Consider the following 16,789-nt stretch of genomic DNA (forward strand, 5'->3'; position numbering starts at 1 on the left):
TGCTTCAGCTGAACTTCTAGAAACTACACTATGCTTCTTAGATTTCCAACTGACTGGTGACTTTCCAAGCTTCATCAAATATCATGATATAGATCTTCTAGTATCTATACATATTCCCCTGTCAGAATCTGAATAAGCCAGAAGAGTAAGTTGAGAACTAGAATTTAAGATTATTCCTTATCATGCTGTTCATGCTACATAGTTCAATGTGTGCATCAAGGCATTATAGTATGATTCTATTATTCTGTAAGAACCCTAAAGGTGTTGTACTGTACATGATAAACCAGATCTGGTATAAGTAAGAAAAATTTACTTTCCAACAAGACCCTTATAGAGACTAGGATCATGAAATAATTCTCCATTATCTGCACTCAATTTCAGATTTATAGGAAGTGGAGTGACTACAGTTTTGAACTCAGTGATCCGAGAATCTTTCATCAACTCTAGCTAAAGTGAACTTTCTATGAGACATTGATAAACCCCTATTCAAGTATCCAATATCAATTTTTTAATAAAATAGCTAAGCTTTCACAGATCTTCAATGCTGAAAATCTTATCCAGGTGCATCTTTAAATCTTGTATTTCATGTATATCATCTCTAGCTTGTTAAGATTATATAATCCACATATACTGCGGCTCCAGTCATATATGACCGTTTTTCTTTTTGGTAAAAAGTGAGTTGTCATGCTTAGATTAAATAAAGCCTCTAGTATGCAATTTTCCCACTAAATTAGCAAAACACTGTCTGGAGGATTGTTTAAGGCGATACATAGATTTGATAAGTTTGCATACTTTATTATGTGAATTACGAAAACCAGGTGGTGGAGTCATATAGACCTGTTCAAACAAATCAGCATGAAGGAAAGTATTATTTACATCAAATTGATGCAATGACTAGTTTTTGCTAGCAGAAATAGCAAGAAAGCACCTAACTATAGTCATTTTCACTACGGTTGAAAGTGTTTTTTTTATAATCTATCCCCTACTGTTGATCCTAACCCTTAGAGCAACTCCAACGACTTAACTATTTGGAGTCTTAAAGTCTAATACAAGGAATGTGGAGAAAAAGACTACTCCAACAATATCCTAATGATTACTTAAATCACTAAAATCAACTAAGATCTTCTTCCCATTCCTTATCTTTAACTAACATTTTTCCTCTTCTAACTTTTATTTTATAATATATATTTGAAACAAACACTTTTTTTTTCTTTACTTTATGTAATAATGTTACTTTTTAATAATTAAATATTGTAGTAGAAATGAATATAGAGAATGTTGTTATAGTTGTGAATAGCTATTAATATTTTAAGTTACTAAAATATAATATTTTATATTAAATTTAGGAAATGAGCTAATAAACTGTTGGAGATACTCTTAGCTTCTAGTCTAGTTTTAAGTCTTGCAACACTGCCATCAGACTTGAGTTTAACCTTACAAACTCACTAACATCCTATAGCCTATAGGTCTCTTACCTTGTGGTAAATAAGTCAAAATCCAGGTATTATTATGGTCTAAAACCTCTAATTCCTTAGATATAGCTGTAATACATCTACGATCAGTAGATGCTTCTTCATAAGTAGTAGATTTAACAAGAGAGTCAATACTAGCAATGAAAGCATGAGAATGAAAAGAAAGATTATTAAAGAAACTAGATTGCGCCAGTGTTGATTTTCAGGAATATTGGATTGGATGAGATTACAAATGTAATTTTCCAGCAAAACTGAAGATTTAGAAATTCCTGTTGTAATATTCGTGAATTTTATTTATTTAAATAATAACAATAATAATGATAATAATAATAATAATAATAATAATAATAATAATAATAATAATAATAAAAGAGAGTATAATTAGGTTTTTTCTAATAAAAAAAGTGTTAGAAACAAAGGTCTATTTTGTGGTTAAGGTTTAATTTATTGAAATTCTTAGAATTCTAATAAGAATAGGCGAGTGAGCACGTTATATATAATCCAGCTACACGGTGTATTTACGAACATAAAAATAAAACCCTATTAGTAAAAGTTGTACAAACCAAAGCAGCAGAGATATAAGTGTATGTAAAGATTGTCAGAATCCAAATTTGAACCTTTTGTTTTTTCCCGAAAATCCACCAGATATCGAAAGAATTGAGTATAAGGTAACAGGATAAAAAGAAATTAAATTCAAGAATTTTTAATAGAGGATCATAAAAGGAATATAATGTATTGAGAAAGGTTAAGGGAACCTAAGTAATAATATCCCGGGTATGATCCCTCAAACGATAAACGAAAACGAAAGTTAAGCGAATCGTATAACAGATCAGCGGTCATTAGCCAAATAATTAAAAGCTAATCAAAGAGATTAGTGAGGATGATGTCATCAAACCAATAAGAAGAGGACAAGGGAGGGAGGGTGACATCACATGGTGACATAAGCATGACCAAGCAAAGTGTGTTGTTGGTTGAATTAGAACCACACAAAAATTACCATGGTAAAAAGGTAACAAAACAAATCAAAATGTCAACCAACCAAGCCAACAATTCATTTTCACCAAAAACACAAAATTATCTCACCATTCTTCATCAAGCTCTCGGCTTTTTCTTCTTTTCCAAAGCAAGAAAATCAAAATCCTAGTTCCAAGCTTTGTTAAATTGTAAGGTAATTATCTAAGACTCTTTATGCATAGTTATGGATATCCTATAAGTTTGAGCTCCTAAATCATTCACAATCTCTTCCTAAAAATCATGGAAGAAGATGGTGAATAGTGTTTTTCAAGAACTAAATTTTTTGTTCTTGAAGTTTTGTTTAGATTAAGCTTGGATAAGGACTTTAAGGGTGATTCCAAGCTATTCACTTGATTCTCCACTCTCCAAGGAAGGTATAACCCCTCCAAACCCTAACTTTATTTGAGTAATTAGGTTTAGTTTTGTTGTTATAATTCATGAGAGGCTTGCTTGTTGTGAATGTAGAGATTAGTTGGTTTTGTGAAGTTTTTGGAGTGGTAGTTCTTGGATTGTTGATTAATGAACTTAAGAGTAGTTTAAATTCATGTTTAAGAATAGTATAAATTGATAATGTGGAGTTGTTGGGGCTGTTATGATGAAGTATGGATGGAGTTTGGTTGGGATGTTGATTGTGAGTTGATTGTGAGATGATTTGGAGTGGTTTAAATTTGGGTAATCGCGTAAACATAGCTGTCGTAATGTCCGATTTACTTTAGGCTGTTTTTGTTCTTAACATTAGGACCCGTGAACTCACTGCTAGGTTTTGACCATTTCCATGATTAGATAGTTCATGTTACGAGCTTCTTTTTGATATGTGGTTCGTTTGAATCCGATATACGGTTTAGGAGAAACGACCGTTTTAAGTAACGGCGTTTCGCGAACGAACCGTTACCTCTCGCCTTACTTTGAAACATAGGTTAAAGACCTTAAAGGACTAATTGAAGTAAGAAACATTTATGTGAAGTGTATTATGCAGTTGGTAAGGCACTCGCGAAAGAATCGCCTTAAAACCCTTAATGGTTAATTTATTAAAAATGGTGGAGCCGAGGGTACTCGAGCGACTTAAGAGAATCAGTAAGCGCAAAGCGGGCGTTAGAGTCTAAATTGGTTAAATTATAGATTGATAAGTGACTTTGGTTTAATTCCAACTTATATGTTGTTTATAGGTTACCAGACTCGTCCCAAGCCATTTGTAACCCCCAGTCGCTCAGGCAAGTTTTCTACCCGTTATCTGAATCAACAGATATATGTATACATATGTATATGCTTTATCTTGTGATAGATGCATGATGGTTAAATTAGCAAATTCTTGCGATATATTGTAGCATGTGATGTGATATGGTATATATGCATGCCTGTTTCGTAATCTTGATACATATATCTGTTGATTCAGTTGATAATACCTATGCTAGAGATAAGCGGTATTTGCATATACCTTTAGTATAGGGGACCCAAAGGTGAATATTTTTCTAAAACCGGGAGTCGATGCTCCCGAGTATATTATATATATTTATGAATATATATATATAGATATAGTTTTCAAAACTATGAATCGAACAAGGTTTATTCGATAACTTTATTTTATTAATGAATATTATTTTGAATATTCATTCGAGGGCTTATGACCCCGTAATTTTATTATTGAATATTATTTTGAATATTCATTCGAGGACTTATGACTCCGCTTAATTTATTAATGAATATTATTCTTTGAATATTCATTCGAGGACTTATGACTCCGATTATTTACTAATTATTATTCTTAATTTTATTAAAGAATAATGTGTCGATAATCAAACTTACTTTTGATTATTCAAATAAAGATAGTACTTTGTATAAGTATATCTTTGGTTATTTAATATTCATTGCAAGTATAAGTTTTAAAACTTCTACTTCAATTATTTTTATAAAGATTATTCTTTATGAGAATATTATTTAAATAATAGTATTCGGATATTTTCTAATAAATTGGGACTGATTTATTCCATTAAATCAGCACTACTCCAAACATTCTTGAAAATGTTTGCGAGCCTTCAAAATGATTTTAAAAGTTAGAGCGGACCCCAAAACTCATTTTTTTATATATTTAAGATCTTCCTTTCAAAGGGGATTTAAATATTCGCTCAAAACCTGAGGGATCCGGCTCTGTGGTGTATTTTATATTCGCAACCAGGTTGCTATTTTGATAAAAGAGTTTTGATTACTTACCCAATACTCAGGAAGTAAAATTCTTGGAACAAGTTAATCCATTAACAGGCATCGCCTGGGAAATATCGGTGAGTTTCCCTTTCCAACTAGATACGACTTCTTGGTGGAGCCGTATCAACAAGTTTCTACTTGGGGAAAGTGGGGACGAGCTTTACGTTTCAGAGTCATGGATTTCATCTGAACTAGGAGTGGTGTAAGTGGTCGAGTGGCGCCGGCCCAGCCTTATTATATTGGCCCAAATGGCCTGGAAGTTCCGCTAAGACGGTACATTCCTTAGGAGTCCAGTGTTCGGTTGACAAGTAAATCCGACAGGTTCTCCTCTACATGTAGAAAATGGTGGGGTTGTACTACTACGACTAATCATCGTAAGTGGTCTTCCTGGCGCGACAAAACTCCCGTAATGAGTTCATCATCCAATTGGATATTTCTGCAACACTACCCAGAGCACTTCGATAGGAAGGCTACGGTTGGGCGATTGTGGAGTGTTGGCAGAGAACAGTTTTCAAAATGATGTTTGCATCAAATGAAGTATCTCATAACTTCGTTTTATTTTGATGATATTTTAAAGATTGATTCTATACAAGTTTTCTCTTGTAGCTTAATCTATGGGATGAACTATTTATACATGGAATGGTGGTAGTTCAAGTAGTATTCGGAAAAGATATAAGTATATTGGAGTATCTTGTAACTTCATCTTTTAAACTTATATCTAGTTAATGATTGTCTTATGATTGACAACGGTTTCAGGAAAACGTTGAGACAAGGTCATATATATTAGATCACCTGGCAACGATATTTTTATACAGTTATAAACTGGAACTCTGTGTATATTATACATGCCAGAGGATTTCAAAGATTGTGAAAAGTATATATGTATATATACTGAATATTTTGCGACTTGGTCACGTTAAGATATCAGCTTGGTTCATTTCCTCTTGACCAAGACTTTCATGAGTACTATGAGAATGCTCAAATATTGTTAATCAGTATACATATTATTTTGGTGGGCTTGTTGCTCACCATTGCTTTCTTCTTTCATCACACAACAACAGATAGAAAAGATGAACATGACCAAGCTCCCGATTCGCAAGCGGTTAGGAAACGTTCCGCAGTTTCCTGTAGGCGTTGGTGTCGTTATAGCCGAGGTAGGATCTACCAATAGGCTAGGCTTTCAACTTCTGATGTACCAGATTTATGTATATTTATCAATTGTAATAATGGCAAAGAAATGTAAATTTATTCAGAAACCCTTTTAAGGTGTATTGGCATATAATTTTGGAATAAAATGACTCATGTTTTTTTTTATATTCATCTCTGAGACTATAACTTGTGGTGTGTGTGTTGATTGTGGGGTCACAGTACAGAGTAGTTGATTTTTTATTAAGATTGGGTGTTATTAAGGGAAATGGAACTCGTGACAACCCGGATCCCCGACCCCGGATTTGGGGGTGTTACAGATATAGGGTAAACCGAGTTAACCAGCTGTAGGGGTACTATAGCCATGTCATTGCGGCACCAGTGACATGACACTTCCGTGACAGTGTGATTGGTCACGGCGTATCCTTCTGTTAGCTCTTGGGAGGAGCTTTTGCGCATTTGATCTTTGTTCAGGATACGTGGGTGCACCCAGAGTTTGATTTATGATTTGATTTATGGTGATGTTGTATATGCCGTACACGTTATCCATTCTGTTGCACGTATTAGGTATCTTATGATGTGTGTATTTGTATATGTTCTGATCTCGGTATGAAATATCCAAACCCCTCTTTATTCCAGCCTTACTTATTTTTAAAATTATTGTTTTATTTTAAAGTGTAGATTATTTATTTTTGATCTCTTGTTTTTTAAATTGTATTCCAAATCCGTACTGGGCGTTTGGCTCTTGCCGTATTCTTTTTCTGGCAGGTGCTTAGGGGAATCTGGGACTGTGTGATGGAGAACTAACCCATTTATCGATTAGGATTTCAGACTTTATCATTATCGAGACTTAACTATTTAATTAGATATTTCTACATTTATATTATTGGTTTAGACAGTTTGGAGATTTAATATCATTTTGGAGATTATAGACTATTTAATTATTGCTAGAAATATATTAGTGCTCTGTTTGCAGATTTATGGATTTTAAGTAATATCCCCTTCTATTTAAAGAAGGGGGTGTTAAAGAGATGGTATCAGAGCTTAGGTTCTTTATTGTAGAAAACCTAGCTAGGTTGACATGTGAGCTTAGGTAGACGATAGGATGGGTATTCCATTTAATTTCATTTTATTCTGCTCTTTATCATTTCATTCTGATTCATCATTTTGAAATCTGTTTGTAACTGCTTCATCATATTTTTCTCATAATCTTGATTCGTTCGCTATCTTATATTGTAGATGCCCTCTAGACGTGATCCTTTTCATATTGACCCCGCTCAGCTTCTCGAGATGATAAGGCAAGCAGTGGCTCAGGCTGTACAGCAGGATTTGGAAAACTAAGGAAATCAGAATGGCGAGGGAAATCAGAATGGACAAGCAAATCAGAATGGAGAGGGAAATTAGAATGGACAAGGAAATCAGAATGGCAATCGGAATCAAAATCAGAACGGTCAGGGCCATCAGTTGGAGCCGTTTGTATGGTTGGAGAGGTTTTGAAGCAGAAACCAGACTCTTTTAGTTCAGCACCGACTCCTATTGATGTTGAAAATTGGATTGTTCATCTCGAGAAGATTTTTGATGCACTGGGTTGTGATGAGATTTAGAAGGTCAGGTTAGCAGTGTATAAGTTGGAGGGTGATGCTTAGAGATGGTGGGGAGGAGTGAAAGCTACTAGAGGGGAACAGTATGCAGAGGCTTTGGAATGGTAGGGATTCAAGGAGGTATTCTATGAGCAGTACTTCTCTAATGATGATAGGGAGGCTTATTTGAGAAATTTCATTCTATTATGCAAAACCACGATGAGAGCATTACTGATTATATGGCGAGGTTTATAAGGTTGGCTGGATTTGCTGGGATAGTTGCAGGGACTGCTGCACAGTAGGCTGATAAATTTAAATGGGGGTTAAAGTCTTATCTGAGGGGTTCCATTATTTCTTTTAAATTTGATAATATGGCAGAGGTGGCTGATGCAGCAAAGGATGTTGAGAAGGAGCGCATAGATTTCAGGACTTCGAGGTCTAACCGTGGTAGTAAGAGGGCTAGGGATGATCAGGGTTTTGTACAGGATAGAAAGTGGTATGGAGGTTAGAGTGGTCAGCAGGGACAGTGGCGCGGACAGAATCAGAATAGCGGTGGTCAGTCATTCCACGGCCGGAATCAGTATGTTGGTCAGAATCAGAATCAGCAGTTTCAGCGACAAAAACAGCCTAGACAGTGGCAGAATCGTCAACAGGGGCAGAGCCGTTACTTAGTGTATGGGGGAAACCCCAATATGATTCCAATGGCTCCTTGTGCTACATATGGTGGACATCATCCAGTTAAAGCTTGTTACAGACAGACTGGGGCTTATTTCTTGTGTGGTAGCATGTCCCATAGGGCAAAGGATTGTACAATATCACGCAATATTGGTGAAGGAGGAGCTGGCGGTGGCAGTGGCAGTCAGCAGAATCCTACAGCTAGAGTGTTTTCTTTGACTACAAATTAGGCAACAACTAATTCAGGTACCGTTTTAGGAACACTTTTTGTTGGTAGACGTGATGCTTATGTGTTATTTGATATTGGTTTGACCCATTCTATTGTGTCTTTATCGTTTATTCATCATCTTGGCATTGCACCTTCATTATTATATCCTCATATGTTTATTGCTACCCCGATGGGGAATTCTATTATTATATCTGATATATATCCAAAGTGTCCGTTAGTTGTTGGAGATAGAAATTGTAAGATCAACTTGCTTTCGATGGAGATGCATGACTTTGATATTATCTTGGGCATGGATTGGTTGAGTGAACATCATGCCATAATTGATTATCAAGGAAAGAGGGTGATCTTTGGGGATGCAGATAAACCAGAATTTGTATATCAAGGGTCTCAGCCGAAAGGGGAGGTTAAATTAATTTATGCTCTAAATGCGAGAAATTTTTTATCTCGGGTTGTGAAGGCTACCTTGCTTTCATGAAGGATACATCAAAGGACGAACCTCACATCAAGGATTATCCAGTTGTGAGGGAGTATGAAGATGTGTTCCCCAATGAGCTACCAGGTTTGCCACCACATAGAAAGGTGGATTTTACTATTGAACTTGTTCTAGGTGCCGAGCCTATTTTTAAGGAGCCTTACCGGATGACACCACTTGAGTTACAAGAATTGAAGGAGCAGTTGCAAGAGTTGTTGGATAGGGGATTTATCAGGCCAAGTGTGTCTCCATGGGGCGCTCCTGTGTTATTTGTCAAGAAGAATGATGGTTCCATGAGATTGTGCATTGACTATCGGGAGTTAAATAAGGTGACTGTCAGAAACAGGTATCCTTTACCATACATTGATGACTTGATTTGATCAGTTACAAGGGGCGAAGTACTTTTTAAAGATAGATTTGAGACCGGGTTACCATCAATTACGAGTTAGGGATGAAGATATTCTGAAGACTACATTTCACACTCGTTATGGTCATTATGAGTTTCTCGTGATGTCCTTTGGGTTGACGAATGCCCCGACGATATTTATGGATTTGATGAAATGGGTCTTTCATGATTATCTGGATAAATTTGTGGTGGTCTTCATCAATGATATCTTGATATAGTCTAGGAGCAAAGAGGAGCATGTGGAGCATTTACGTTCTGTACTTGAAATTTTGAGGGAGAAGAAGTTGTTTGCGAAATTTTCCAAGTGTGAATTTTGGTTGGAGGATGTGGCATTTTTGGGGCATATTGTGTCTGGTAGGGGCATTGAGTTAGATCCCGCGAAAGACGAGGCTATTACTAATTGGCCGATACCCAGCAATGTGACGGAGGTAAGGAGTTTCTTGGGTTTAGCAGGCTACTACAGGCATTTTGTGGAAGGTTTTTCATCTATAGATTTGCCATTGACTCAACTCATGAGGAAGGGAATTAAGTTCGAGGGGAATTAAGTTCGAGTGGAATGATTATCGTGAGAAGAGATTTCAAGAACTGAAGAAGATGTTGGTGTCTGCTCCAATACTTGTGTTACCATCAGGTAGTGGAGGTTTTCAGGTTTATAGTGATGCTTCTAAGAGAGGATTGGGGTGTGTTCTTATGCAACATGGGAAGGTGACTTCCTACGCCTCCAGACAGCTTAAACCCTATGAGGTGAACTATCCTACCCATGACTTAAAGTTAACAGCAGTGGTCTTTGCTTTGAAGATCTGGAGACATTATTTATATGGGAGACTTGTGACATCTTTACTGATTACAAGAGTCTCAAATATATTTTTACCCAAAAGGAGCTTAATATGAGGCAACGAAGGTGGCTTGAACTTCTTAAGGATTATGATGCTAATATTCAGTACCATCCAGGAAACGCGAATGTAGTGGCAGACCGTCTTAGTAGGAAATACTTGGGGAGTGTTACATCTATCATTACTCAGTCGAACCTTATTTCAGATTTGGAGCGCTTGGGTGTTGAGTTGTATGTTAGAGGATCAAGTGGTAGCATTGCAAATTTAAAAGTGGAACTGAATCTTGTTTCAAGGGTTAAGGAAGCTCAGAAGTGTGATACAGGTTTGGAAGCTATTAGATTCGAGGTGACAGGTGGAAAGTAAACACATTTTCATGTTGACGAGGAAGGTGTGATATGGTTGGGTGGAAAATTGTGCGTGTCCGCAACCCCGAGAATTCATGAGGAAATTTTGAAGAAGGCTCATAGTTCTTCATTCTTTATTCATTCAGATTCCACTAAGATGTATAGGGATTTGAAGAAGCACTTTTGATGGAGTGGAATGAAGGGAGACATAGCTGAATTTGTGGGGAAATGTCTTACATGTCAACAAGTGAAGATAGACCATCATAGGCCTAGTGGACTGTTACAGCAGCTAGATATTCCAGTTTGGAAGTGGGAAAACATTATTATGGATTTTGTGACTCATTGGCGAGGACTTTTAAGAAGAATGATGTCATATGGGTGGTGGTTGATAAATTACTAAGTCCGCTCACTTCTTGCCTATTAGAGAGACTACTCATGTTCATGAGTTAGCAGAGATTTTTCAGCGTGATATTGTCAGACTTCATGGTGTGCCTGTGTCGATAGTTTCTGACAGAGATACGAGGTTTACTTCGCGTTTTTGGAAGGGGTTCCAGCATGCTTGGGGTACAAGACTTAATTTCAGTATAGCTTATCATTCGCAGACTGATGGACAGTCAGAGAGGACGATTCAGACATTGGAGGATATGTTGAGGGCTTGCACGTTAGAGTGAACAGATGATTAAGACAAGTACCTGTATCTGGTTGAGTTTGCGTACAATAATAGTTGGCACGCGAGTATTGGTATGCCACCATTTGAGGCTTTATATGGTAGAAGGTGTAGGGCACCATCTTGTTGGAATGAGATTGGTGATAGAGTCATTGAAGGATCAGAGCTGGTTAGAATCACTAATGAGAAGGGAGAGAAAGATAAAGAAAGTTTGAAGGAAGCTCGATCTCGTCAAAAGAGTTATGTTTATCAATATCTAAAGTTTAGTGGATTTGAGCCAGGTGATCATATGTTCTTGAAGGTTTCGCCTTGTAAGGGTGTGGAGTGTTTTGGTATGAAAGGGAAGCTCATTCCGAGATATGTTGGACCTTTTGATGTTATGGAGAATGTAATAACCCCAATTTTTGGGAAATTTTTGAAACCCTTATGAATAGTGTTTTTGCTGAATGAGAAAACTTTTCATGCCACACTATGTAGGGGTTCTGATATGGATATTCTGAGATTTTATTAGTACTTTATATGGGATATAAGTGTATGTAAAGATCGTCAGAATCCAAATCCGAACACTTTGATTTTTCCCGGAAATTCACAAGATACGGAGAGAATTGAGTATAAGGTAACAGGATAAAAAGGATTTAAATTAAAGGATTATAGGAGAGGATCATAAAAGGAATATAATATATTGAAAAAGGTTAAGGGAACCTAAGTAATAAGATCCCGGGTATGATCCCTCAAACGATAAACGAGAACGAAAGATAAGCGAACCGTAAAACAAATAAGTGACCAAGAGACAAGCTTGTACAAGAAGCCAGGGATTGTGACATCATCAAACCACAAGGTGTGGACAAGTGGGAGCATTATGACATGTGCAAGGTGACATAAGCATGACATGGGAAGGAAGGAGGTGTGGTGGCTTTGTAACCACACAAATTCAAGGGCAAGAAGGTAATTGACTAAAGCAAGCACAAAAACCAAGCAACCAAGCCAAGCAAATCATTTTTCATCAAAATCAAAAAGAAACCAAGGCATTGTTCTTCATGCTCTCGGCCAAAACAGAATCAGAACACTAAAACTGCTGTATCTCCTTCATTTCTCACTCAAATATTGTGTTCTATAGCTCATTGGAAAGGTATTGAGATGGCCTACAACTCTTATTCACAAGTCTCGTCCAAATAATCATGGTAAGACCCTCATTTTTACAGTTCTTTAAATCGGACTTTTAGAAACTTCAAAGCCTAACTTTATGTTCTTGATTTCTTTGGAAAGATCAAGCTTGTAGGAGGCTCCCTAAGGCTTCCTAGCAACTTAACACCTCCCAAGGAAGGTATAAACTTCAAACCCTAGCCTTTACTTTATTTGTTAGTAAGTTTAATGGTTGGTGTTGTGAAATGAGAAGCATGGATTGTGATTATTAGTAGTTTGGTTTTATTTGGAAGTGTTTTGGTAATTGAAGATTGATTATAGTTCATAGGTCTTGATTGTGGTTGTTTGAGTTGAAAACCTTGGAGATTATGGACTGATGTGGTATGGTTTAGGTGAAGTTTTGTTGTATTGATGGTTATGAGTTGGTTGGTGGTTAATTGGAGTAGTTTAATCATTGGTAATCGCGTAAACATAGCCGTCGTAACGTCCGATTTTCTTTGGACTGTTTTTGTGCATAACATTAGGACCCGAGAACCCCCTGCTAGATTATGACCACTGCCATGTTTAGATAGCTCATGTTACGAGCTTCGTTTTGATATGTAGTTCGTTCGATTCCGATGCACGGTTTAGGAGAAACGACCGTTTCAAGTAACGGCGTTTCGCGAACGAAACTTTTCCCCTCGCCTTACTTTGAAACATAGGTTAAAGACCAAAAAGGGTTAATTAATGTATGAAACATTTATGGTAAGTGTGTTAGGCAGTTGGTAAGACACTCGCGAAGGAATCGCTTTAAAACTCGTAAAGGTTAAATTATTAAAAATGGTGGAGCCGAGGGTACCCGAGCGACTTAAGCAAATCAGTGAGCGCAAAAGAAGCGTTAGAGTCTAAGTTAGTTAAAGTATAGAATTACAAGTGATTTTGGTTTAATTCCAACTTACTTGTTGTTTATAGGTTACCAGACTCGTCCCGAGCCATTCGTAACCCCCAGTCGCTCAGGCAAGTATTCTATCCGTTATACTGTTGTTGTGATGTATACATTTGTATATGCATGATCTTGCGATAAATGCATATTGGTTATTTAGCAAATTCTTGCGATATATTGTAGCATGTGATATGGTATATATGCATGCCTGTTTCATATTCTTGAAATATATCTGTTGGTTCAGTTGATAATACCTATGCTAGAGGATAGCGGTAACTTGCATATACCCTTAGTATAGGGACCCAAAGGTGAAAATATTTTCTAAAACCGGGAGTCGAGGATCCCGAGTAGATTTTGTATATATGGATATGGATATATATATATATATATTTATATATATATATATGGTTATAGTTTTCCAAACTATTAATCGAATAAGGTTTATTCGATAACTTTAACTTTATTTATTTATTTGAATATTATTTCGAATATTATTCGAGGGCTTATGACTCTTTTATATATTATTATTGAATATTATTTGAATATTCATTCGAGGGCTTATGACTCAGTTTATATTATTTAATGAATATTATTTGAATATTCATTTGAGGATCTATGACTCCGATTATTTGCTGAGATATATTCTTTATTTTATTAAAGAATAAGGTGTAAATAATCAAACTTATTTTCGATTATTCAAATAAAGATAATACTTTCATATAAGTATATCTTTGGTTATTTAATACTCGTTTCAAGTATAAATTTTAATACTTCTACTTCAATTATTTTTTATAAAGATTATTCTTTATGGGAATATTATTTAATTAATAATATTCAGATATTTTCTAATATTCTGGGGACTGATTTACTTCATAAATCAGCTTTACTCCAAACACTCTTTAAAGTGTTTTCGAGTCTTCAAAATGATTTTTAAAGTCAGAGCGGATCCCAAAACTCATTTTTATATTTAAGATCTTCCTTTTTAAGGGGATTTAAATACTCGCTCAAAACCTGGGGAATCCGGCTCTGTGGTGTATTTTATATTCGCAACGAGGTTGCAGTTTTGGTAAATGAATTGATTACTTGCCCAACGTTCGGGAAGTAAGCCCATCTAATTGAGTCGGCATAAGCGACAGGCCGGGGTACGGTCTATTATTGTGTAAGTGGCTGGGTGGCAGTCCATCAACGCGTGAGGGGCCGGGGTACGGTCTAGCGCGAGGTCCTAATGCGGCCAGGGTGATGACCGGTGAGGAATTCATCCATCTACAGTAGAAAAGGTTACTTATTGGTATCTTTGCCTGATCAGCAAGATATCGGGTTTATGCCAAAATTCTTTTCCTTTCCAAAATTCATTGGATGTTTCAAACTCTGTTCATACTTTGCATAACAGAGGTTCCAGGAAATGTTTAAAGGGATATATATATGTGGATACATATATATATCGGGGCTAAATAAAGTATCTCATAACTTTTTCATTCAATAATATTTCAAAGATTGAATCTATTCAAGTCTTATCTTGTGGTCTCATCAGTGGGATGAACTTTTGAAATTGATTATAACTTGAACGGTGGTAGTTCAAGTAGTATTTGGGAATGATATAAGTGTAGTGAAGTATTTGGTAACTTCATCTTTTAAACTTATATCTAATTAATAATTGTCTTATGAATGACAAAGATTTTCAGAAAAACGTTGAGACAAGGTTAGATATATGAGATCACCTTGCAACGATATTTTTATACAGTTATACAATGGGACTTTGTGTATATTATGCATGGAAGAGGACTTCCATTACTTTGAAAAGTATATATGTATATATACTGAATATTTTGCGACTTCATCGCATTAAGATATCAAACTTGGTTCATTTCTTTTGACCAAGATTTTCATGAGTATTATGAGTAGACTCATATACTATTAATCATTATACATATTATTTTGGTGGGCTTGCTGCTCACCCTTGCTTTCTTCTTTCATCACACAACATCAGATAGATAAGATGAACAGGACCAAGCTCCCAATTCGCGATCGGATAGGAAGCGTTTCGCAGCTTCCTATAGGCATTGAAGTCACTGTAGCTGAGGTAGGGAACTACCAATAGACTAGGCTTCAACTTTTGATGTACCAGATTTATGTATATTTATGAATTGTAATAATGGCAATGAAATGTAAATTTATTTAGAACCTTTTTAAGGTGTATTGACATATAATTGTGGAATAAAACGACTTGTGATTATTTTTGGATGTTCATCTCTGAGACTATAACGTGTGGTGTGTGTGTTTATTGTGGGGTCACAGTACAGAGTAGTTGAGAAATTATTAAGATTGGGTGTTAATAAGGGAAATGGAACTCGTGACAACCCGGATCCCCGACCCCGGATCTGGGGGTGTTACAGAAATGGTATCAGAGCCAAGCGTTATAAACCTCAGAGATGATGGGACGTTAAGATAATAAGTTCACTAAGATAATAAGAACTCTTGCCAAGTTCATAGTCGGGCTACCTAACGTAGCACTGACAGTTAAAACCCTTATGGGAACCCTTATAAATATCGTGATAGGAGCGTAGTTCGTTATCGTATATGGTAGCGGGACTCCGAACCCTGAAGTTGAGGAGCAACATGGCGATGATATTTTATTACTAATTGGAGATCGGATTGTGGATCCGATAGAGTGTCCTAATGCAGGACCGGATGATGTTGATATTGAGGATGTAGCGGTTGAGGATGTTGTCCTAGAAGGGATAGTTGTTGAGGAGGATCCCAATGAGGATCCTGGCAAGATTGGATAAAGGACCACTGATGAATTGATGACCATGGTTAGGGCAACTCCCAGAGGTAGGATTGGCCGGTCACTACCAGAGGTTCGTTCAAGTTTGTAAAGATAGTAGCCCCTTTAACGTGGCTTACTCATAAGACTGAGAAGTTCGAATAGACAGAGAAATGCGAGAATAACTTTTAAGAACCGAAACAAAGGTTGGTGACGTTCCCTATGTTGGCATTGCCGGATGGAAAATGAGATTTTGTGATGTGTAGTGACGCTTCGCATAAGGAATTAGGGTGCTTCATATACAGCACAGCAAAGTAATCGCGTACGCGTCAAGACAATTAAGGTAATATGAAATTCGATATCCCCGCTCATGAGCTTAGGCTCGTGGCAATAGTTTTACCCTAAAGATTGGAGGCACTACTTGTATGGAGAGAAGTGCGAGAATTACCTAAGCCATAAGTGCTCTAGTACATTTTCGCGTAGAAAGAGCTCAACATATGCCAGAGGAGGCAGTTAGAGCTAATCAAGAATAATGATTGGGAGATTCTTTATCATTCGAGGAAAGCCAATATGGTGGCTGATGCCCTTAGTAAAAAGGAGAGACTCAAGATGATAATGTCTTTTGGAGAGTTTATAAGAGATTTTGAGAAAATGGAAATAGAAGTGAAGGTAACCGGAGCCGGTACCGAAAAGCTGTTCGAGATTGCAATATAGCCCGAATTATTGGAAAAGAACATATTGTGCCAGTAAAAGTGATGAATGAAGGCAGAGAGCCAACAAATAGGTATGAGATTAATACCGAGAGAGATGATAAGGGAATAATGAGGTATTCCTATAGAATTTGGGTTCCAAAGGTTTAAGATCTTAAAGATGAAATCTTAGATGAAAGCTAGTTTGAGGAATAAGAGTTAGAGCAAACCCTG

At 36.5% G+C, this 16,789-nt stretch overlaps 1 protein-coding gene across 1 annotated transcript; it reads left to right on the plus strand.

Annotated features, from left to right (window-relative positions):
* The first annotated feature begins 7,782 nt into the window (after positions 1-7,782).
* Positions 7,783-11,041, plus strand: LOC141700645 (uncharacterized). Its single transcript, XM_074504353.1, has 7 exons — positions 7,783-7,915; positions 8,333-8,718; positions 8,793-8,998; positions 9,552-9,670; positions 9,825-9,937; positions 10,135-10,385; positions 10,795-11,041. The coding sequence occupies exons 1-7, from the start codon at positions 7,783-7,785 to the stop codon at positions 11,039-11,041; spliced, it is 1,455 nt and encodes a 484-aa protein (XP_074360454.1).
* Positions 11,042-16,789: the final 5,748 nt, after the last annotated feature.

Source organism: Apium graveolens, unplaced genomic scaffold (genome assembly GCF_009905375.1).
Source record: "Apium graveolens cultivar Ventura unplaced genomic scaffold, ASM990537v1 ctg2652, whole genome shotgun sequence".
Taxonomy (NCBI): domain Eukaryota; kingdom Viridiplantae; phylum Streptophyta; class Magnoliopsida; order Apiales; family Apiaceae; genus Apium; species Apium graveolens.